Here is a 24,654-nt window from a genome sequence, read left to right on the forward strand (position 1 = left end):
GACAACTTATATTAGACTAGATTTGAGCTAGGGCCCTAAAGGCTTGAACCAACTTGCAAAATTTATTTAGTGCCGTGCATTTCGCTGTCTTAATACTTGGTATTAAGCGTATATGAGCATGCCTGAGGAAAATAAAGATCTATTACCTTCAATACCTCTTTCTCCTGACTGCTGTAGAATTACAAGGAACTCGAACTACTAAGAAGAGTTTACTACGGCGGGGTACAGCATGAGATTCGAAAGGAAGTATGGCCATTCTTGTTAGGTCACTATAAATTCGGCATGGCCAAAAAGGAAATGGACCAGGTAAGCACAGCTTTCCGGGGATCTGAATTACGTTTGCAGAATAGGTTTTGTTTGCTGAATAGCAAGTGTTGGTCTTTATTATTGTTTAATATTCCTAAGGGAAAAATGCTACTGAAAACATGAGTGACACATGTTAGTAGAGGGATTATAATATCATGTTATCATGTCTGAAAATCACTAAAAAGGAGTTCCTCACTGAAGTCAGGAAACCTGCATTCAGCCTCTGCCTGTGACATGCACTTGCCCTGAGCAAATCCTGTTTTCACAAATTTGTCACTTATAAAATGGGGAGACATTGACATTTGGGTAGTAATTTGAGTCATCCCTTTTTTATGTGGTGTGTTAGTTGAGTTATACTTCAAAATGCTCTTTGAAATAACTACTTTATCGACACGATACTGCATCTGTATGTGTGGACTTCCGTTGGAGCTGTGAACAGCCCAGATGTACCTTCTGAAGTGCACTTGGAGTTACTGTCTAGAGGCTAAAAATACCCAGAGGAAGGTTTGGTTTGTAAGTTCATTATGCTTTTGCTAGACTTAAGTAAGATGTGCCTCTGTAAAACACAAGGTGCAATTTCAGATGAGACATTGTTCCTCTTAATATCTCCCATGCTGCTGCTAACACTGATCAGTGAATAATTGCCTAGGTTATGTCACAGCCTTACTTCGCAGTCTGAAACTTGGCATTAAGTATATAGTTTCCATTAATGAAACCACAATTTGCCCATCTCTTAGTTATACTATCTCCTTTTGCTAATCTGTTTAGAGCAATACCGACTTTTTACTTTGCTGAGTGCTTTCATTTGTTGTAATTACTAGGCAAGTGCCTTGGTAATAAACCAGGCTGGTAACGGAGCTGGGCAAAATGGCAGACAGTCATGCCTTCACTCAGCTACGCTTACTGAACAGAAACTGGATGTGATCCTAAGCCAGGGTGCTGAGAAAAATACAGCGATACTCCAGTTCCTTACTCTATATGCTTTCTGTAAGTGTCTGCTAGGCTACACCAGCCTTTATCTGATCCAATGTAGCTGCTGTTATGAATGCTGTGTGGCATTTTTATTGCAGTAGGGAGCCAAAGCTAATATATTATCCTCAGGTGATGCGTAATAGGCCCACGTTCATACCGTAATGCAGCTGTAGAGCTGATTCATGTGCAGAGCAAGAACTTAAGTGTAGGCCTGCTGTGATGAGCAGATCGGGTAGTGCCACCATTGTAAATCTCCTGCAGTCCTTGGGCTCGTACGTAGCGGGAGCACCAGTCTGCCGTTACAAACGCCAATACTGCCGTTAGTCTTACTCCTTGACTGTTGAGGAAAGGGATGCTCTCCTTCGCAGAGCCATAGGACTATAGCAGGGCGCTGCCCTATGGGTAAGGTCTGGATTTGTATGTTGGTAAAACATTGCTTCCAACTGACATTAAGAATCACCCAAATGTTTGCTGAACTGTCTAGAACAGTAATGAGGTTTGCCCTGGAATATAATTAACACATTAATCTGCTTTTCTGTTAGTGTTATTACCAGGGAGGTAGCACTCATGCAGTAGCTGATCCTGTTCTGGATTAAATGGATACAGAGTGGTTTATATATCAAAACATTTGGCATTTACTAACTCCCAATTATTTTATATTCCAAGGGACAGTTTATATCCCTGTGAGCACCTGCAGATCAGAAGGGCAGCCTGACCTAGAGCTTTGCAATGGAAAAATTAGCTATCTTGCAGACAGTGGGCACTTTATAAGCAGCATTCTTTTTACTAAAAATTCCTACAGCAATTTGACTTGGTTTTCCTCACACTAATCTTTATAAACCAGTTCTGAACACAGATGGAGAAATATACCCCATAACTGTTCAAACTGGGTCACAATCCAGATGCTTCACCCTGAATCCAGTCATCTTTGTAGGTATCTATATTTAGATTTTCCAGCTATAGTGGACATCAAGAATGTTCCGCTGAGCACTGCTGAGGCAAATTCCTGCCCTCCCATGACATCAGCATTGGAAGAAGACGAAGTACCTCAGAAACCACCGAGGGCAGCGAGTCCTGCTGGTTGCCTTATCTCCTGAAGGCCAGGCAAACTGCCTCAGAAGAGAAGCAAACCCAGATATCCAGCCAGGCTGATACATTGCTGTAGTCCTGCTGGAAAGTACGTCTGTTCTACAAGGGGACTTGTTCAATCACCCCTTTTTTGCATACAGCACAAGTTTAAAAAAGAAGTTCTTCTAGAGCACCACGTGGACTGGCCCCTTAACTCTTACTGTCTTGGTGAAAGAGGGAAGGCCCTTCCAAACACTTCTATGAATTTGGTGCAGAGCTTCAGCAGCAGTGATCTGGCTGAATTGCAGCCCTTCCAGATGCAGTGTGAATTTATTACATTTGCATTTGGTGCTCCATTCTTTTTTTTTTTTTTTAAACTCAAATTTTCAAGAATTATAGGATATTGGAGGTTTATTGTATAGATTGCATTTTGCTGTTTCTGTTCTCCACAGGTATATGAACCATCAGATTTATGATCCATGTGTAGAAATAGAAGGTATGTCTGGAACTGAAAAAAGGACCCAGATACTTAAGTTTTTAGAGTGGGAGATCTGGAGCCACAACTCATGGATTCTAGCCCCAGCTTCAAACGGCACATGCATGTATACAGCTAGAACTTAAGAGATTTGGCAAGAAGAGATAAATACTTGAGTCCGTTTGTACGATAGGAATTACAGTAAATTCATAAAGATATGTTGCAAGGTATAAAAGATCTGATCTGCAGAATGCAAGCTCCTATAGGAAATTTCCCTGAGTTTGTACCATACTAACACAGGGGTGCTCCAAACCTTATCTGGAATCCTAATGAGCTACTCAACACCAGTAGTAAATAACAGTAATAACCAACTCCTCAAAGAAATGTGCTGTTGGAGCCTAAAGCTTACCATTGAATGTAAGGGTCTATTAAATGAATGACATGAAAAGCCATAACATTTGCACGTATAGGAAACTTATCGTGTCCTTAACTGAAGTCATCGCAGGTGATTTGTCATCTCTGCCTTCTGATGATATTTTTGCAGTCATCCATCAGTATCTGGGGCACTCCCAAATGTGGCTGTCCTCCAGCCTTCCACTAACTGTTGTATTTTATGATTTATGACTCGACAGCTACCTCAAGTGACAAATAGCCTGCAGCTCTTAGCATGAATGCTCTGGTAGCAACTCCAGCCAGCAGAGTCCAGAGCCCGAAGCCAACTCACAATTGCGGTTTCTCTTCAGCTCTTGACAAGTGACAGAGTAGTAAAATTACTACGTGTCCCTTAACAGCTGAAGGGGGGTTTCTGTGTCTGTCTTTCAACAGAGGAAGCCAGAAGTGGCAAAAATCTGTTTTATTACTGTGGGAACCAGAGCGGTTGGATCTGGCCATGCACAGTGCAGCCACAAGACTGGGCTGTGTGAGCTGGGATTTCTACTGTTCAGGAGTCTCTTCCAGCATCTAACTCTGTACAGGCTGATGTCCATAAACCTGTGACCTGGAATTCATTGCAAGGGCTACGTTAGAGTTGGAATAGAGGAGGAGTTGGGAAGGAGGTGTCGTGAAATTAGGAATAAAAGCCAGTGACATCTTTTGTTCTTTCCTGAACAATGTCAAAGCGCTGTTGATAGCGTATACGCATGCTTATATGAATCTTTTCTGGCGTCTACAGTGATAGTTTATTCCCTGCAGTAAATATGCAACATCTTACTGCTCCAGTCATTGCGCTTTCCAGTCACAGAGGCGTGCACTCTAGCAAGAGGGCTCCAGGATCCTTCAGGCTTTCAGTTTGAGACATTATACTTGCTATAGACCTCTCCGTCCTGGCTTCCACTCATTGTTCATGCTATCTTTCAAGGAGGACCAGCATTTCAGGATCTGTCTGTCTGCAGGTGGATGAAGACATTGCTCTCCGGTATCAGAAGGTCATGGCTGAGTGGAAAGCCTGCGAGGTCATTGTAAAGCAGCGAGAGAAAGAATCGCATTCTGCCACGCTGGCAAAGTTTTCGTCGGGCAGCAGCATTGACAGCCATGTCCAGCGACTGATTCACAGGGACTCCACCATCAGCAACGATGTAGGTACTCCCTTCCCATTCACCCAGATGGTGAATGAAAGACTGAGTGAGGAGCGCTCAGCTATTTGCATGCAGGGAAGCTCTGTTAATCAGTGGTCTTGTTCACTGAAGTAATGTAGTAATTTCTCTCTCGTGGCTGGAGGTTTGTTTGCTACATTAATGTTTCTTGCTTCTCTATTCTCCCCTGCTTTATCCGAATCTTCTCTCCCCTGCCCGCCCCCAGGTCTTTATATCCGTGGATGAAACGGACTCAGCGGAGCGGGACTCAAAAGGTCAGGACGACCCCACTTTCACCGTGGTGTCTGCCGACACACCGGCAGCAGTAGCTGCTGTAGAGCAACAGTCTGTGGAGTTTGACTCCCCGACTCTGGGCTGCCATCCTCGAGGAACTACTCTGTGGCCTCGGGCATCCTGTCCAGCATCGATGACGGGCAGAGTGTCTCCTTTGAAGATGGGGCTGAAGAAGAAACTAGCGCTGACTTGGAAAGGACTGATCCAGACATACCACGTATGCCGCAAGCCAAGTCAGTTGTGCTGCAGTCTCAGGATTCTGTATCAGAAGAGCAGCTGTGTTCCCAGGTGGATTATTTAATGGATGTTGCTTCTGTCTGCGCTGCATCCTACACAGTAGGTCACAACATAAGTATCATCATCTCTCTGCACAGCATTGCTTTTCTAGCAAAGACTTGTACTTTTTCAGATAGGATTTAATGAGAGACAATCCTAAACAAGAACTATGGGTGGTGGGATGATAACTGAGGATTTCTGCACCCAAATCTTTTCATCTGGATTTTGAGCTAGATTGGAAATAAGACAGCAAGAAAAATTTGGGTCTTTTTTTGAATGGGAGGGCAAGGAAAAGAATGTGGTACGGTTCTAGCAGCTAAAAATTTCCGGGGACTGGGGGGAGGTGGGGGGTGTGGAAGACACACCACTTGTAAGATTTCAGTGTCATTTAATTCAAGCTAAAACCCACATTTAATCAAATTGAACCACAGCCTAAATCTAGATTCAAGACTCCACCATCTCTATTAGTGTTGCTGTCAACAGATGAGTAGTTGAGGTTTTTGCCCTCTCTCTGCTCAAGTTGTTCAACTGGAAATAACCATCTGGAAACAGGACAGGCTTGGAACATTTACCAGTGAAAGTGTGTGCATTTTACCTGGGATTTTTGACAGTAATCGAGTATTTCAATGCTCTCATATGCCCAAAGTATAACTGTACTATTTCTGGTTTGTTGATTCTCGGAGCGAATCTGTACAAAGTCCTGGGAACGCTCTAAACTCAGCAGATCTAACTAAAACTTTTCTCTTTTAGATAGAATTATTGGACACTGTTGCCTTAAATTTGCACAGAATTGATAAGGATGTCCAGAGATGTGATCGGAATTACTGGTATTTTACTGCCGATAACCTGGAGAAACTCCGAAATGTCATGTGCAGGTAATACAGCTTGTAAACTGAACTACTTTTCACATTTCTGTCATAATCCATGAACTATAATAATATGCAAATAATAGTCAGTATAAAAATTCGCACTAATGAGCTTAAAAAAACTTGCAAGAAGGAGGAGCAGGTAGGATGGTAGGTTAGAGAGCATGGGTATGATAGGCAGTCCAAGTTTGGAATGCAGGCTTGAGAAGATTCTCTTTCTACCCCAAGAGACAAACCCTATCAGTCACCTTGAACTATTCTCTAAATGCACTATTAGCTTTGGTTTCCTGCTTACCAGCATAATGTATCCATGCTCTAATGGCGTGCTATAAAGATGACAAGAATTGTGAGGTGCCCAGGTATAGTGTTGAGGGACATCTAATAATTAGACAGAAGGACTACATCTTCAAATCAAAACAAAATCAAAGCAGCATCTTTGACCACGGAGACCAGCTGGAATCAATAGAAAGGCAGTTTTCACTGTTAGGAATGCAAATGGCCATGAAGGCTATTCAACTAAACACACTTACAGCAGAAAGTGTCACAGACTTCAACACTCGGAAGAGATACCAAGATTCCATTTAGGGGGGAAAAAGAAAACAAAAGCCAAAAAAACCCAGGTACCTTTTAAAAATCTGGGCTTTTTTCAATAGACTGTTATGCTTGTGTTAGCTGTTTTTTCACGAACTATTGATATGCAAGCCGTGTGTGTAAGGTTTGGTCCTCTCTATCCAAGCAGAAAACAATACAGGGCTGTGAAATACTCCGGAATGCGAAGTGTCAAAAAGTTCTGACACACACATTCAACAGCTGCTTAAGATTTGATCTTGCATAATCAAATTTGACTTCAATACAGTATTTAGCTTTTGAGGAACAGGAAGAGAAAAATTCAATATTAATTTATCCTTTAAGTAGACGATTGATCACATTCTTTTACCATTTCACAACACATGAAGAGCCTACAGCAAGAGTCACATTACAAGAGATGTTCCTGTCTCACATGCTGCTCTGTCCTCATCGTGGATTGTTTATAAAGCCTTTAGGAATTTTCCTGAAAAAAACCAGCAGAAATACTCATCATTTTATACCAGTGTGTTGGAAGATTTGAATTGTAGTCCTCTGGACTTCTAGCTTTATCTTTTACAGCACTCTAGAACAAGACACTTAAAAGCTTCCAAAAGGAGTTGTATTTTAGGTGTAAGACAAATTTTTGAGGCCACTAGGCAGCAAGAGGATTTTTAATCCTATTATCTCTTGTGTTTTCTTCTTTCTGCAGTTATGTTTGGGAGCACCTAGAAGTTGGTTATGTTCAAGGCATGTGTGACCTCCTGGCTCCTTTGATGGTTATACTTGACAATGGTAGGAAGGGTTTTCTTTTGGAACCCGTTGGTATCTTTAGGGAGGTCTTTCTTTAGAAATGGTGTTTCAGAAGAAGTTGTATGCCTTAACCAGAGCTAGCTGACCAGGAAAATCTAACCTGCAGCCCTTGATTCGTATTTTCTCTACATGTGGCTGTTGTTGAAATGGCTAACAGGCGTACCTCGGGGATTCCCTGTTCACTCACTGACTCCCAGATTAAATTTCACTAAATGTTCAAAGCAGCTGTGTTCTGGCAGTTGCTGAAGCTGAAAAGTCAACTGCAAGCAGGGTTCTTTTGAAACATAACTAGTAAAAATGGTCCAGAGTCAGGTACTATCTTCTGTTTCATCTAAATACTGGTGATGGGATTAGGGAAGAGCAAAGGGGAAACCCCGTTTTTCCCTTGCCGTGCAGTTTGTTATTTTGGTTCAGGGGAGTCACACAATTAGCAACACTGAGCGTTCCACATTGTATCTGCAGATCAGCTGGCTTACAGCTGCTTCAGCCACCTGATGAAGAGGATGAGCCAGAACTTCCCCAACGGAGGTGCTATGGACACACACTTTGCCAACATGCGGTCCCTAATCCAAGTGAGTCTTTTAATCTTACTTGAAAGAAGACGAGGCTGTGGCAGAGGCTCAGAGCTAGCTTGATGCCACGGTGAAGGGCAGGAACTCCAGTGACTGGGGTTCCTAGTCAGCTGGTACTTCAGAACTGGGGAGGATACGAATTGTTTTATGCAGCCCCAAACTGATTTGCTGCTCCTCAGGGGACAGCATTTGCTGTCACAGTGAAGCGTCTGTATTAGAGCAGGTCAGTTCGTCTTAACTTGCCAAACAAAACAAACCCCCAAACGTCTGCCTCCAGTACACCAGCTACGCAATGTAATGACTCCCATTTATGGCTCAGCCCAGCTCCAACAGAAGTCAGTGACACACAGCGGTACGATCCAGTCTTCACTGCTTTTTGGAAGAGAAAACACTGGTATTTGTGGCACAAACTTAATTTCTTACAAGTTTAAATAGACCACCGCTATATTTGTATTCACACAGGATGCTTGCTGAACGGGGTTTTTCTGGACAGATTTAAGGCCTAGACATTCCACTCCAGAAAGCACCAGGCACCTGAGCAAGATTAGCATAAAGAAGGGTGAAAACTATCAGGATAAGCCATTATTTGGTTTGATAGGTGGCATATTAAAAAAATAATGAAAATAGAGGTCAGTCAACAAAGATGATGGCCAGCGCGGCAAATGCAGGCAGCACACGAACACATGGCTGCAGTGTTTCTGTTGAGCAGCAAGACTGTCAGAGGATGCCACCCTGCTTATCCAGCAGCCCTTAGGATGACATCTGTGAGGAATGACTACAGATGTACTTACACATTTAAGACATCTACTAGACATTTGGCAAGTAGTCGTTCAGTTCCAGAGAGCTTAGATGTTGCCGTGTGGAACTGTGCCACTGCTCATCAGAATTACAAACTTGCGATGAAAAAGCCTCTCTTCCTTCTTTTCCCCAGGTAAACGGATTTCAGTCTTTGCACCCCAGCTCCTATGTTACAATCTGAGAGTAGAGCTGGGTGGGAAGATGAAAATTTGCCACTTGTTCAAAGTCAGTAGGATCTGTAACTTGCTGCTTGGACCTTTAAAATCACAGTGAAGATTGACTGTTGTCACCTCATACCTGCACGGCAGTAACTCTCCACCTCATCAGGCTGTGTCAGGGCACCCACATCACAGGCATTTTGCAAACACATAGTAAAAGGATGTATCTGTGCGAAGCAGCTGCTCTGACTAACCACAGGATCGGATGATAAAGAGCAGCGTGGAAGTCTTAACCAGACTCCGACACCTTTGATCCCGGCTACTTTCAGACAAGATACTGACAGCTGATGTTTTGCATTTTAGATTCTAGACTCAGAGCTTTTTGAATTGATGCACCAGAATGGAGATTACACTCACTTTTACTTCTGCTATCGCTGGTTCCTGCTTGACTTTAAAAGAGGTAATAATGTTCTATGCCTATAGTTTAGAGTTGTGCAAAACTGTGAACAGCTCTGTGGTTTGGTCTAAATGTCTGGACGGTGAGTAGCAGCTAGGCTGACAAGAAGTTTGTAGCTAGGAAAGCTAATGCAACTCTCAGAGATGAACTAGCACTGGAATGAAGTCAAAGCTTAGAAAGGAGTGTTGTAAATTCCTGATAATGTGGTTGGAGCCAAGTTTCTGCTCAGTGCAAATACCTGTTTGCTCAAGGAGGTGATCCCAAGTTGATCATGCTCCTTTGTAAGCTTCGATACCTCCTTTCTAATCCATTTGGTAACAAGGAGCGGCTCAGCAATAGCTCAGGAGCTGTTGTACTTTGCCGAGTGAGGTACTTTATATGCTGCGGGAGCAGCCCAGGATCTCAGGATCCCTGCGCAAGCACACCCACCCACCCACCCCACTCTAACAGAAGCAGCTGCTTATCATCGAGGGACCCATCTTGCTATCAGGCAAGTCAGTAGCTCCTTTGAGTTACAGACTGATCTGCAAGAATCACAGGAAGACATCCCTCTCAAATACCCTAAAGCACAAAGGTGATAGAGGGAGATGATACACATCCATCAGCTATTTATTACGAGCAACTATCTGACAGTGAGGGGGGAGGAATTGTGACTCTTAACTGAATAGTAAACCCTCTACCTAGTCCTTCACAGAGAACTGCCTGTCCCCCACATCCAGTCCCCTGGACCTCACTGTCACAGACTGGGCAGAAGACAAGCCTATATGGTTCAAGAAGACAAAGCTTCCATGGGTCATATCTGAATTGCAGCATGCGTAGACCTAGCTTACGCACATCTGCTATACAATTAATTGTTGCCAATTAAAAATAGCAGAGCTTTAGCACTGATAGGTCCACTGCAAAGCCAAGAAGGGGGCCCTGGATACGTGTTCAGATTTGCAGCCTGTCAGGTAGCCCTACCTAGAGCAAATGGGCCTACCTGTGCTGCTATCGCGTGGTCACTGCAGTTTAGGCATCTTCCTGGGGTAGAGTCTGCACCACCACACCTCCATTCCTTCTTAATTTTCCTTTAAAGCCAATTCTGTTGCCATACTTGCACAAGTAAGTGACAGGAGTTGGCTGGAGGAGAGGGGGAGAGGAAAAGGAGTCGTCGTCAAGTACTATTCATGTCTGCATAAGGCCTGTAAGACGTTAGTTAGAGAGGGGGAAATGGTCAATTTGAATAATCAGATGCTCTTGTAATGTTTATTCCCATTCAGAATTGTTGTACGAGGATGTATTTACAGTGTGGGAAGTTATTTGGGCAGCAAAGCACATCTCTTCAGAACATTTTGTCCTTTTCATTGCCTTAGCACTTGTGGAAGTTTATCGAGAGATTATCCGTGATAACAACATGGACTTCACTGATATCATCAAGTTTTTTAATGGTAAGAGACTTTTTTTTTTAAGAGAGCCATTTTGACAAAAAGCAAGTAACGAGAGTTTGCTCCTTCTCCCTTACTCAGACTGTCTGCAGTTGTGCAGTGACAAGTCTGCTGCCGTGACAAGCCCCTGGTCATTTTAAGCTCTGAATCTCTTACCCCTTCATGTAAATGAAGAGCCCAGGTTTTCACAGGCTTCCTGAAGATCTGACTTGGCACACACAAACAACAGTGTTTTAAGAGCTGCATGGACCACAGAAGATGGTAGCTTTTTCAGTGTCAGTGGTAATTTTTACCACAAAGCAAGCTTCACAATTTCTGTTAAAAAGATTTGCCACGGTGACTGTTTGCCCTTGGTTTAATGGGAGACGCTAAAACGTTGCTTAATTTTTTGCAGAAGTCTCTCGCAGGTTTTAAGATTGCCAGAGTCTTTTCTGTTTACAGGGCTTGACCCTGCTGAGGCTGAAACATATAAGCAACTGTTCATGCAAAACATCCCAAACCACTTCCATGGTTGATTGCTTACCGTAGTGGTCCATAGATGCTAGCCAACATCTACTGCCAGAGCAAAAAGTATTCTGCCAAAGCAAGCTAGGTCTCTTCCTGGCTGCAGAATGCAAGTTAGTCCTAAACAGGTGCTCCCTGCTAGGATATTTTAAGAGGTTTGGAAACAATTTTGTGTAATCACAGTAATTTACTAAATTATCAATGCTCTGGCTTTCAGTCATCTGTTCCAGAAGCCTCAAATTTGGTTTTGTTTTTGCCTCAGCCACCCTTATTCCAAAGCTATACATTAATGCTTCCCTCAAAAAAAGAAACCACCACCAAAAAAATGAAAAAAAGCCACACCCCACACCCCCAAAACAAAGAAAAAAAAAAAACCCAGTACTTGCCTAAGCTGAATGAAATGTTTATTGTGGAACTGAGGATTCAGGTCTGTCGAGAGCTACTTTCTGATCTTACTTCAAGCTGCAGAGTGCGGACGTCTGCAGGTGGAACTATGTGGGCACGTCGCTCCATGTACATGAAGCCCTTCTTAATTGTATTTATCACTTGCCTCCCAGGCACTCCAGCAATAGTCCCCGCCTGGAGAGGTCTCTTTTGATCAAGCTGAGTTCAGCTTTACATTTCCGAGATGCCAGGAGGGCTGTTCACAGGCACGTGCGGGTACAGACCTCGCATCCCTGCTCTGGGGTCGCAGGGCACTGGGATTTCTGCAACAAGAGAACTGACACCAGAAGGATTAGATCTTGGTGCCAGGACCTACAGCACTAAGGGATTCATCTGCTTACTCTGTCTTTAATTCTACAAACCAAACCCCCTGCAATGCTTTTGGATTGCTGCTAATGTTACACTACTTACTTAATGCTAATGCTACATTAATATCAATGCTAGGGCAGAAAAGTTCCTGCCGCTGACAGTTAAGAATGTTTGTCTGTGTCTTTTAGAAATGGCAGAGCATCATAATGCCGAGGAAATTCTGAGGATAGCAAGAGACCTTGTCTACAAAGTGCAGACCCTGATTGAAAATAAGTGATAATGAACAGACTGTCACTGTGGGCCTTGTTGTGAGCTATCGGATGGAGCATTTCTTGCACTGTAACTTCAAAATGGTGTTTTAATTGCATCTTCCATGTAATGTAATAAATATCAAAGAGATTTGTAACAGACTTTTAAAACCAGAACTTTTCCTTCACCAGATAAGGTTTGTGTTTGATAGTCCTTGTTACGCTCACTTTGTATTTCTAGACAAAATCTTTTTGCATTCTCTTATTTCCCTCTCTAGAAGACCGTCTGTCTACATATTTGAGATATTAAAAAGGGGGGAATTTGACACACTAGAACATTTATATTTTGACTTACTGCACCTTTAAAGCCTGGATGCGCGTTGTGTGCTCTGCCAGAACCTTTCATGGAGGTAAGGCCGGATCCAGCACTCGCTCAAGTGGTGCAAGCATTGACTTGGGTCCTCGGAGGAGCGTGTTCGTGGACTCATTGTCTATGCCTTGAACATGGAAGAGAATGCCTGTGAGCTCCTGTTGCTAAAACATTTGGCTTTGTATTTAGCAGCAATTAAAGTAAATAAGGTTACCAGCTGGGAGAATGGCCTTAAAGTAAATAACATGGTTAATGGGAGCAGTGAAGATCTGGCAACATTAGCTAAAAACATCGGTTAGCCTTTGCTGACAAGCTCATGCTGTTGACTCTTCATGGCCTACACATGCCACAGACATGCCTTCATTTTACTTTGCAAATTTACTCTGCGAATACTCCCAGATGACGAGATCTGCCTAATGTAGTTCAGGTTAACAAGTTTAGCGCACAGAAACAGGTCCCCTGCTCATGTTAGCAGCTCCCACGCTCTTTGCGTCTGTGCAGAGTGCCGTGACGTTCAGATCCTACGTTACAGAGCAGACACAGCAGAGCCTCACCTCCTCCAGATTACTCACTGCACACTACTAGCCTCCTCCTCCTCCCCGCTCTGCAGAGCTTTCCGGGAGGACTTTCCTTGGGATCCTGCGAACGCAAACCAGGTGCTCGTCTACCTAAGCACGTATCAGCACTTGCCAGATGAAGCAGTTGAAATTGTTGCACAGGATCCAATCCACTTTGCTGCACCACCGTGCTGGTTCGTAGAGCCGTCCATGCGCCCCGTGAAAGTTCTGTGCCACTTCTTTTCCTGCTTGGCCGCATGCTTTAAGTAGCAGCATACGTTTCACCCCATCCTGCGTAGAGAGCAGAGGTGACGGGCAGTTAGCTGGGCTTCTGCCCCGGAGCTGCACACAGGTCTGTTGCTGTCCTAGCACTTCATCGCTCCGTATAAAATTATCGCGTATACTCTACCTACCTTCCCACGGTGCGTGTTGTTTCTGAGTAAAAGTGTATCTCTGTGTCAGCGAGAGAAAGGGAGGGGAGGGAGCAGGTTTTTGCTAACGGGGTTAGCCGCAGATTTCACGGATACTTGTGACCTGTGCTCCTAGAAAACCTAGGGACTTAGCGTAAGCACTTCAAGTATTCCAAAGTATTCCACCCTTTGCCATCAGAACCTTAGTGATTTAAAAAAAAGAAGAGTTTGAATCTCAATTTTTGTGTTTCTGCTTTTTTTTGGTTTTTTTAATCCTTCAGAGCAGACAGGGTTACACAGCTTTGTTTCCATTGAACCTTGTAGAGACAACAACTCTGTATGCTTTTCATAGACTCACAGAACGGTTTGGGTTGGAAGGGACCTTTAAAGGTCACCGAGTCCAAGCCCCCTGCGACACGCAGGGACATCCTCAACTACACCAGGTTGCTCAGAGAAGTTTACATGAATTAGATCAGCTCGCATGAGCTTTTAAAATCAGATTTTAGCAAAAAGAGGTGTAGGGAATAAAATTATTCTGTTTGAAGATTCAAATAGTGATGGGGGTATTTACTTTAGTAAATCTGGTCTTGTGACTCCCCGAGCAATGGGCCCCCTTGCTCTTTGCACGAGGGGAGTGCTGCCTTGGCGTCCTCATGAGCTGAGCGTCACTTGCACAAGAAAAAGGTAGATTTGGTTCTAGAAAGACCATCTGTGCTTAGATCTTTCTTTATGATTGCAGTAAACTAAAAATGGGAAATAATAGTCCGAAAAGGGAAAAAATGCACACAAAGTGCTGCTCAGCTCAATAGCCAAGCCCTCCCTTAAATCGGTCTCTAAAAATTTGAAGGGAGGGTAAAAAAAAATAAAATTACCCAAACCAAAAGTTCCCCCGTCGCTGGTGTAGCCAGACACCTTCAGTGACGAGCGAGGTGTTCTCTGGGCTCACGAGCATCGCGGTCACGTAGCAGAAGTGAGAACAGATGAGCCCACTCAGTTCCGAGGCGGGTGCTGCGGAGGAGGCTGTTGGGAAGGAAACCCCCTTTCTGCGCATAGCAGTGCTAAAATAACAACAGTGGGAGTCACAGAAGGAAAAAGTTATGATAAGCTCGCCCGCCCGCCCCCGCGCCTCCAAGAGTCAGGGTGTGCTCGGCACCAGGAGCCAAGAAGCCGTGCGGCAGGCATGCTCGCAGTCTGATCTCATTATTATTTATAGCTGTGTGTCCAACTGTTTTATAGGCCAGTGCATGGTTGCTGAAAGGTCGCAAAAGCGCTTCAGTTTGTGTGTCTGTCTGTTCACTTGAAAACTGAAATAGTATTTTTTAGAAAATTGACAAGAGCGAGAAAAGCCTCCAACTCAGAGCCTGAGGAAGTGATGTAAAAAATAAAACTGCACTATTTTTCTTTGGTATGTTGGGAATGTACTATACAACTCTGTTTAAAAAAAACAAACCACAAACCTCTGCGAACTTTGCTGTATTTGTTATAACATTCTGTCTAATTGTATTTTATGAATATTGTGTATTGACTTATTTATTTTTGTTGGGAGCAGACTATTGCTCAATTATTTATGTTTAAATGTAACATATGAATAAATACTTATCGTCAAAGCATTCTGTGGATGTCTTTGGAAGCGATTTCTCTCCCCCTCAAGGTAATTTCAGAGACAGAACAGGGAGTCCTAAGGACAGGGCTGTCTGGGAAGAGCGTGCAATATGTAATTAACGTTTCTGTGACGAGCGTGCATGGGCTATTGTACTGAGCGGTATTTTTTAAGTAAGTAGGTCATCACCAAATGGACTGCTAATGTCCCTTAGATGACTTTAAGGGTAGATTTAAGTTACACGCAGTGCATGCCTAAGAGCACCTATAGTCACATGCCGAGCCCGTTGCCAGTTCAGCCCTGGGGAAGGAGTGGGAGCAGAAGCAGGCCTATGACAAGTGTTAAAAAATAAAGTTTCATCCTGCAATTTTAGGCCTGATCGTGCTGCAGCTAGCATTAAATCTAGCCGAGCTGTTGGGCTTCCAGGAGAGATCCTCCCCCATCGCTCCCAGTCTCCCCTTCAAACCTCTTTAAAGTCCTCCGGCTGCTTCTGTTCTGTAGCAGGGACAGACGCTTCCTTTTTCAGAACTTGCCGTCTTACCCGCGGGTTGGTTTGCTGCTGGCAGCTTTTGCAGCGATTTTCCAGGTTTTTAGGCTGGAAAGCTCTGCCCAGAGGTGGGTCCCTGGGGGATAATGGAGCTTTTCCCCATTCTACTGTAAAAATGCCCAACAAATGCCTCTCTACTGGGGCAGGTGCAGCCATCCCTCAGCCATTGCTCATGACTGTTACAGCTGTTAATCATGTATTTATCCTTATAAAAGAGGATAAGCCCTTTATGAAGTGTATCCAATGACACGTTGGCTTAAACAATCTCGCAGTGCTGCTGTCTCTGCCTTCATCTTGTTTACATGCTGGGACCTGGGGTGGGCAGGGAGAGGTGGCTACTACAGCTGGGATTACACATTGGCTTGCTTTCCTATACCACACTCAGCCCCCAGCATTCTTTTTGCAAATTCTCAGAAACTTTTAAAGTAGATGTTTAGACAGTTGTCGCCCAAAGCTGCAGAGTCCCTGCAGCAAGAGGAATTCACTTCAGCAAGATGCAGCATCCCAATGAAATTTCATCACCATGAAAGTCTCACTGTCCTGGCTGCCAGACGAAAACCAAACCAAAAGAGATGTCAACCATCTCCTGCCCCTTTTCTGTAACCCGGAGCCAGCGCTGGCAGCCCGGTGAGGTTCCAGCTCCTTTCTCCACTCTACCACTAGTTTTGCCAAACACAGCAACTTTGGCCCTTAGAGTTTAGTGCCGCACCTTACAGTATCCTATTAATTTGTCCAAGGCCTGCTTTCCATTTTCAGAAGCTCACCTAGAAATGCTTTTCAGTTTCCCAAATAATAAAAAAAACAAACCAAAACCAGAAAGCCAACCCCACGCAAGCACGCGAACAGCGCTGGCTTTGGTAGGCGACGCTTCACCCCCCCCGAGCTTTGAACCAGGCTTCCTAAAGCCTCGCCTCCGTAGTGCCAGCACTTGACCAGCGTTTTGCATTGCTCTTCCTTCTGGATATTCTCTAACACTCCGGGGCCTCGGCGGCTGCCGGGAGCCCGGGGCAGGGGACACCCTGTGCTGGCAGCTGCCACTAGATGAGGCTGTCAGCCCGGGGACGGGGGGGCTGCCTGCTTTCCCCCACCCTCTGTGTGCGTATGAAGGAGTTCCCCCGCTCCCCCATAAATAGCTCAAAGAGAGCCACCTGAGAAAGCTGACATTTTGGGCAGGGGGACACACACATCCAAGGGCGTCACGGCGATCGCAGCCTCACGAATCTTTCTGGCTCTGAACTCTGCCCTTTGAATGCGCCCGGTGCCTTCCACCCCCTCAGACAACGGGCTCGATCTGGCTCCTAACAGCAGCCTGGCACATCACCCTGCCCGAGCAAATCGGCAGAAACACACAGAAAAATGCCAAAAGCCCCAAGCCCCAGCCAAGCCCTTTTGTAGTGAACATTTCCCCGCCACATCTTACTCTTTTTTGAAATTCCTGGACGTAAGAAAACCAGCTGTGACCTGGGCAGTGACGAACCCGTTGAGCGCTTTGCCTTGCCTGACAGGTTGGTACTAGAGAGCGTGTACACACACACACCCTCCACATTTGATTTTTGTTTGTTTGGGAGTTTTTTTGGATGCATGCTTGGACCAACATTTGCTACAGTTCAGTGACACTTTTAACAACCTTACCAGCCCTGCAACCTGCAATAGTTGTTGTTATTTTTTTGCTCCTGTCAAGTCACAGGTTCTGCCACTTTGCAACTTGAAGGTCACATTGTACTCCCCCCACAGAAGAATCACAGTGAAATGTGCTTTCTACATTGCAGCCTGAAAAGTGCCTCCTTAATCCATTCATCCAAGTGTGCTAAAGCCTACAGCAGCTTATCGGCTGTTATGCGGCATGACCAGCAACCTCTGATGGGGGTGGAGAAGCCAAAATAACTGCTGAGGACTGCAGAGAGCTGACCATTCCCTTCTGAGGTGCCTCTGCTCAGGTGTCCTGCAACCAGGCAATTCAGCCCACCAGTTCCTTCACTGGTCACCATTAACACCCTGCCTGGTGTGTGCCCAGGTGCCGCCGAGGCAGCACCAGCCCGTCCAGCTGAGCAATCAACAGCACTAGCAGAGTTTCAGTCCAACTGCTTTTGCTCTTTCAGCCTAAAAAGACATTGTTTCCCTTCTCAGAACATGGTTTATTCAGATCCACTGTAAAGTCTGGCTAGAGACCAGATTATAACACTCTGATGAACAGTCTCTTGCATGTCTGACAAGCCATGTCAAGAGAGAGGACAGGCCATTTCCGTACAGATGACAGCAAGTTATCGGACTACCTGGGCTATTTAATAGCATCTAATTAACCAAACCCAATGCAGGCACCTCGCAGGGCCGACAGGGCAGCCTGAAAACAGCGTAGCAATGTTTCAGCAAAAGGGCTGCATTTGGAAATCAAATTCGGCATAATTAGGAGAGCTCCGGAGGTGCCGGGGTGCCGGTGGGGGTCTGCACGAGGAAACCAACGGCAAAATTATTAAGAACTGCAGCAGCAGCGCTGCAAATCCCTGCAAATCGCTGCAAAACAACGCCGTGCCTCAGTGTTAACCGGGACACTGGGTGGAGGAAAAACACCCCCAAATCCCTTCCTGGGTGCAGCCGTGGCGGCTCTGAAGAGCTCAGCAGCACCCGGCGGCTGCCCGCGGCCGCTGAGACCCCCCGAGCCCCCCCCGCCGCCAGGGACGCCTCCGGCTCCCACACCCTCCGGCCGGCGGGGACCAGCCCCTGCCCGGTGCCGTCCCCCCCCACCGCACTCACCGGCTTCGCTGCGAGGCCGCGGCTCCTCAGCTCCGTGGAACAGAGGAGACGGGGCCCGGCCATGGCACGGCTCCCGCCGCCCTCCATGCCACCCTCCAGCCCCTCTCCAAGGCGAAGCCGCTCTGGCCGGCGGCTCCCAAGCACCCTGGGGAAGCCACGGCCGGGTCTCCGCCGGCTGCAGAGCTGAGCGTGCCCCGGCCCCCCTGGGGGGACCAGCCAGACCCCCCCCACCTTGCACAGAAGTCCCGCTACCGCCAAAGCTGCCATAAAGGTTTGACTCGCCCGCGCTCCGCCTCACCGGGCTCCACGTCCACGTACCGGAGGCAAGGAAACCAGGAAAACTTGGGACACCGGCTTCATCATCTGCAGGAGAGAGCATTTAAATCCGAGTTAGGTGAAGAAGGTCGAGCCAGGCTGTATTTCCAATTCCTTACCGTACGGGCTTGGGCCCTGCAAATCCCCCCTCCCCGAGCACACCCACCGCGGAGGAAGGAGGCCCCAACACGGCTCCAGCTGCCGAAGGTGGACGGGACGGTCCCGGTGCGGTGCCCAGCACCGTCCTCCGGCGGGGAGGGAGCCTCACCTGACGGCCGCGGTCACCGCGCTGCGCTGACGAGCACCAAAGCGGACGGCGGGGCCTGGCGGAGGCCTCAGCCGGGCCTGCAGCACCGGCGGGCTGGGGTGGGCTGCGGCAGGGCTCTGGCCCGAGTCCTGGCTGAGCGGAGAGAAGGGCTGGTTACGGGGCACCGGCAAATAGGAGGAACAACAGCTGTACAGCATCAAGACTATTAAGTCTTTCAACTGCTAGCTAATTAAAATTAATTAAACTGCTAATTAACAGTGTTAGCAAGGTTGCTATGACATGTGAGAACGACTGTCCCTGAAACCCCCCGACCAGCTTCTGACAATAACGAGCAGGCAGCCCTGGGACAAGGCTGGGGAGCACACCCGGACCCCAGGACGTCACATCTCAGGGGCTCTGCCCGGAAAGGACCCCAAGCCCTGCCCAGCTGAGGGAGAGCCACAGCTCGAAGGCGCTCTGGGTCTCCTGCTGCCATAAAGCCCCGACGTAGTAGTGCAGACACGGGTTGCGATTTCGACAACCGAGTCACAGTCCTGTGCCCAAGCGAAGATGAACAATGACAGCGGGGGACCGCGGGGATGTGAACGGTGACCCACAAAAAGAGCCCGTCTGGCTCACCAGCACCCAGCCCCGCGGCCGATGGCGGGACGGCGTATTGCCGAGCTCTCACAGCGCTGCGGCATCGATGGCCGACCGCCCCCGCTCACACTTTCAACAGATATTACATCTTAATCTTCTCTAAAGGATGCCAATAAATTACAGCTGCTTTGCTGGCGGATGTTCGAGTCACGTCCATTTTCCAAGTTTTCATAAATTCTGGAAGCTGGAAAGAGCGCTTGCTTTTCCCCCAGCGTGGCATTGCCTGATCCGGACACACACACGGGAGAAGGTCCGGGAGAGGTCCAGACCTGCTGCTCAATAACGCGCATCTGGAGGGGCAGCTACGGCTATGTATGGAGAGAAAGCATTGCTCTTATAATTGGCAAATTGCAAATAAAGTGAAATATCTGCATGCAAAGCACAAGGAGGAAAATGCAGAATCCTGTTTCAGATTTCAGTGCATGTTTATTTCAGTTTTATATTTATTTCAGGCAAGTGCTTATTACATGGATATTATTCATGTTGGATACCTAAATTCTTGAGCATGAAGAGCCAGTATAGTACAGCTGAATAGTAAAAATACAATATGTACAAAATTAGTTGTTTTTTCACATAGCAGATGTATCCAAACACATAAAAATCTTTACAGTCTAGGTTTTTCAATATTTAGTATTTCAATAAATTGGTAACACAGTGACACGTCCTCACTGTAAACAAAGACTGCATTTGCCCAGTGTGAGTGCGTGCCGATGCGTTGGCTTTCCTGTGATGTGCAGGGGGAGGCAAACAGGTCTCCAGGGCTTTGACTCAGTGGCCAGCGCTGGCAGCAATTCTGCACTTACAATCAGCATCTTCAGTGAAACATTCCTAATGCAAAGAGCGCAGCGAGGATCAAGGCAAATGCTTTTAGCCAGGAGGGTGGTTACATGCAGTGACAGACGTGGGGGGACCCTGGCAGCAGGGATGGGAGGTCCCCGCTCCCACCACAGCTCCTCACCCAGTGTTGCCTAGGCTGGTGCTTGACCAGATGCAAATGAATCGTTGGGTGGATGCAATTAGTAGTTGATTTCTCCCTCTGTCAAGAAACACTCTTTTGGATCAGACTGTTAAGGCGTATCTGTAAGGCATTCGTACCAGGATTTCTCTCTGGCAGCGTACAGCCCTGTGCTGGTTGTCGGCCAGCGAGGGCACTGGCCGGTGCGTTTCCAATGTCCGGCATGGTGGAGCACCGCAGCCAGCACGGGCGCCTGCACCTTCCACAACAAGAACACAGAACATGGGGAGGACGTGCCTACCAGCCAGACAGGGAAAAATCCCAGTACAGAGACGGGACGGGAGTCTGGGGTGTTTCCCTAGAAGCAAGAGCTGACACAGGCGAGCGTCCATCCCCCGGCGAGCCGTGGAGGGCCCTGCGTCCCACCACCAGCGCTCCTTCACACTCAAATTCATTTTCACAGTGCAAAGAAAGGGTGCGAATTAATGGGCCTCATCTCGATCTACAGCAGAACCAGCTGTGCAGTCCCTCCGAGGGAGCAAAACGGCATCCCACGGTCGGTAATTCCCAGCGCAGAACAGCACCGTCCCCGGCGCTGGCCGTGCAGGGCAGCGGGGAATAAATGAGCGGGGCCTTCGTGTTTGCTGCACACCGTTACCCAGCTCCAGACGAGAAGGAGCGCTGGCCTGGCGACTCGGCGTGGAAACAGCCAAACACAACGTTCACCAAGGCTGCGCCTATCCAATGCTGTGCTTGTGCTAGTATTTTACTAATTCAAGTTTTGGATCATTATTTTTAAGTTCTGTATAACAGGAAGAGAAAGATGCCGTGACTGACCCTATCCACAACTTGTTTTCCTTAACTCTAAACATCTGTTCCTAACAACTGATGTTTGACTAAGGAAGGAAATAATCTAAAAATAGTGTTATAATCAATTTTAATCTGTTCAAAATGATAACAAGGGATGGAAAATAGGCTAGAAGTATGAGTTTTCCTTTCTTCATTCCAATACCTTTTAGAATTAAAATAAGATCGAAATGAACAACTGTTCACTCAAGAAAAAACCAGAGGCAAAGTCTAAGAGGAGCCTCACCTGCGAGGTGCTCAGCACCTCCCACCTCCACGCCATCTCCAAGAGCCTGAAGGCAGTCAGGTCCCAGCTCAGTGCAGCTGCACATCTAATTAAGCTGAAGCAAGTGCCTAAAAGCCCACAGACTGAGCCAGCGTGCTGCTCAGGCGAGCAGAGGTCGACTGATTTATCTGGCCAAGACCGCTCACCTTCGCTGGGGACACTTCCATACACATCACAGAAAGCAAAGGGGCCAAACAAGCACCAACTGCACCATCACACCGGGCAAATTACGTCTTCTCCCCCGGCACTCCTGCCTCCCTCCCCAGGCATACAAGGGAGGTCTCCAAACACCCCTTGTCCCCACCCAACCCGGAACAATTTTCACACTTTTTTTTTAAATGCAAAAAATTCACTCAGGATGCAAACCAGTCCAAAAGAGACACAGGCTACATACAAAAATCGGAGACACGATAAAGTCTTGCATTGAATGTCTATACGTATATAAACAGGCGTGCATACAGACAATCACACCAATACCGACACAAGCAGCAATAGTCTCACCTCCACCTAAACCACTCAAAGGCATTTTACGTTTTTTTGTTTCTTTTATTCTTTTGTTACAGAAGGCCACTTTTAATTAAAACAAAGAAAAAAAGATAAGTAGTCCAACACCAGCAGGCAGCAGCCTGGCCAGTCTTTGGACCCGCATGGTAATACGCTGAATGCCAATTAGTTGGTGGTGCATTTCCTACCCGGACAAATTGTGTATGATTTTAAAAGAGCAGAAGCCTCTGCAGAAGGGACACCACCTCTGTCCAGCTCTCTGCTCAACAAAACAAAACCCGATCCTGCCGGGGGCCGGGGGGCTGCCCAGCTGCGACAGCCGAGCCCTCCTTGCCTTTGACACCCAGTATTCAACCCCAGCACGGATGGACACACACACACACACACACACGCACGTGCAGAAAAAGCAGCCCGACAGCAGCGGTTTGGCTTCAGCCCTGTTTTCCCGGGTGTGAGAGGTGGGTTGCTGGTGGGTCCCCGCCGTGCCCCCGGCCCCAGGAACCGCACGCAGCCGCTGCCACCCGGGCGGAAAAAGCACGGTCCCGCTCACCAGGCAGGGCTGTGCACGCACCCCGGGACCAGTGTGGGGAACAGCCCGCGAACCATGGCACCACCGACCCCAGCAACACCACGGGCATGGGAGAACCCTCCTGACAGCCGCCGTCCTGCTCCCCTCTGATTCAGCCGGTTTGCAGGGACCCGAACAGCCCAGGCGTGAGCAAGGCAGGGTGCTCGCCTGCCTCACTGACAGCGAAGGGCAGCCCCTGCTCCTCCCCACGTTATCATCGTCCCCCTCCCCAAGCAAACCCCTCTGCTCAACCCCCTTCAGGGTGCACCGCTCCTGAATGCAAATCACAGACAAAGCATGCGATTCCTTCTCTGTGGGTCCTCTTCATAAAAGAAAAATGCACAAGAAATGTTTTTGGTCAAAAACTAGCTCTCAAACCCACCAAAGCTGTTTAATACTGGGGCTGGATGAAACAGGGCTGCCCCGTGCATCGGCAGCCGCTACGCGTCCGTCCCTCTCTCGCTCTTTGCAAACCAAATGCCAGCAGAAAAATGGCCTTGTTTGAAAGGAAGGCTGAAGGCAATGGTCCAGCTTAGACTCAAATAAAAATGATTTGTTTTACAGAATGATGCAGTTTGCACGACATTTTCAACTTTGGGAGCCGGGCTGCACGTGAGGCACTGCACGCCCCGTGGCCCACTCTGAAGCGGGCAGCAGCCACCAGCGACAGGGGCCAGCATCCTCAAGTCTCTCCTCAGTCTTTCCTGAGATCAGCGTGGGTTTTGCCTGAGAAAGGTATGAGTCAAGACTTGACGATGAAGCCCTCGGCAGCTGCCACCGCCGCGGCGCGCCGGCCGAGCTGGAGGTGCCGGTGGCAGGAGCCCTGGGGGAAGCTGCTCCGAGAGCCTGGCCATCGCTGGGTCTGGGCACGCAGCAGCGGCACAACTGTTGATACTCTGAATAACGCCAAGGTTTCTCCAGCCAAGACCATCCCTCACCCTGTACTGGGACAGGAGTGTAACCCTAAGCAGGGGTTTAAAACCCAGCTCATGAATTGGGAATTCAAAAATTCCTACTGCTTGTCCGCCTGACACCATGCAAAAAATGGTTATAATTACTTTTGGTAATTTGTCTGCCTTTTTTAAACTCTTGCCTCTCCCTCGACCTCCCCACCTGTTTTGATCGGTTTTAGAAATCCTGAGCAATCAGAGGATGAGCAAAGGACAGCAGCGGCTCCAGCCAGGACCACTGCAAACACCAGACAGCACGAGGCGGTGACTGGCTGGTGCCGGTGCTGGTGCCGGTGCTGGTGCCGTCACCAGACCGAGGAGTTCAGAGAGAACAGTCTCACACACACCTTGTTTCCAACTCCTGCTGTGGGAGAGTGATGCGCACACCAACACACACATGCACAGGGATGCCCGACCTGACCCGCTGCCTCTCGGACCCCATTCAAGCGACTGCGGAGAACGTGGGACATCGGGTCGTTTCCCTTCCTAAGCTAAACTACGGGGTTCTGGCTAATTTTTATTGGTGAGGTCAGGAATACATTCCCATATCTAAAGTGTCAGCTGTAAGAACTCTTTTTAGGATAATTTTAAAGTAGCAGTTTGGGTTTATTCCTCTCCGCCTGCACTTACTTGGCAGGTGAGAGTGGAAACCAGCCTGAAGCAAAGCCGTGGACGTGCCCGGCCGCCAGCCCGCTCCTCCTCGGCAGCCGACCCGGCTTTGCCATGCACCGGGGCAGCCGCGGGGCTCCCTCGGGCAGGCTCGGCTCAGAGGAGCAAAACTGCTCATCTGCTGGGACAGTGCAATCCAGCTCCCCAGCCTGGCTAAGCTGTGAAAGCAAGAGAGTATTTTCCCACGTAACCGTAGCTGTCCGAGGGTTTTTGCTCACACAGACCTGCTGGTGTCTGTTCCAAACAAACAGGACCGCGCTGGCTGAGTTTTAAGCGCGGATGAAGCTTTTGAGCACGTTT

At 47.5% G+C, this 24,654-nt stretch overlaps 1 protein-coding gene across 1 annotated transcript in view; it reads left to right on the forward strand.

Moving 5' to 3' along the window:
• The window catches only part of SGSM2 (small G protein signaling modulator 2), a 61,748-nt gene extending 49,471 nt beyond the window's left edge, over positions 1-12,277 (forward strand). Inside the window, 10 exon segments of the mRNA XM_050908897.1 lie at positions 178-306; positions 4,213-4,395; positions 4,619-4,751; positions 4,754-5,022; positions 5,713-5,837; positions 7,105-7,187; positions 7,668-7,777; positions 9,097-9,193; positions 10,450-10,617; positions 12,060-12,277. Of these exon segments, the coding sequence (XP_050764854.1) occupies positions 178-306; positions 4,213-4,395; positions 4,619-4,751; positions 4,754-5,022; positions 5,713-5,837; positions 7,105-7,187; positions 7,668-7,777; positions 9,097-9,193; positions 10,450-10,617; positions 12,060-12,148 (1,386 nt within the window). The 3' untranslated portion in view covers positions 12,149-12,277.
• The last annotated feature ends 12,377 nt before the right edge of the window (positions 12,278-24,654 follow it).

This window comes from Gymnogyps californianus, chromosome 20 (genome assembly GCF_018139145.2).
Source record: "Gymnogyps californianus isolate 813 chromosome 20, ASM1813914v2, whole genome shotgun sequence".
NCBI classification, from domain to species: domain Eukaryota; kingdom Metazoa; phylum Chordata; class Aves; order Accipitriformes; family Cathartidae; genus Gymnogyps; species Gymnogyps californianus.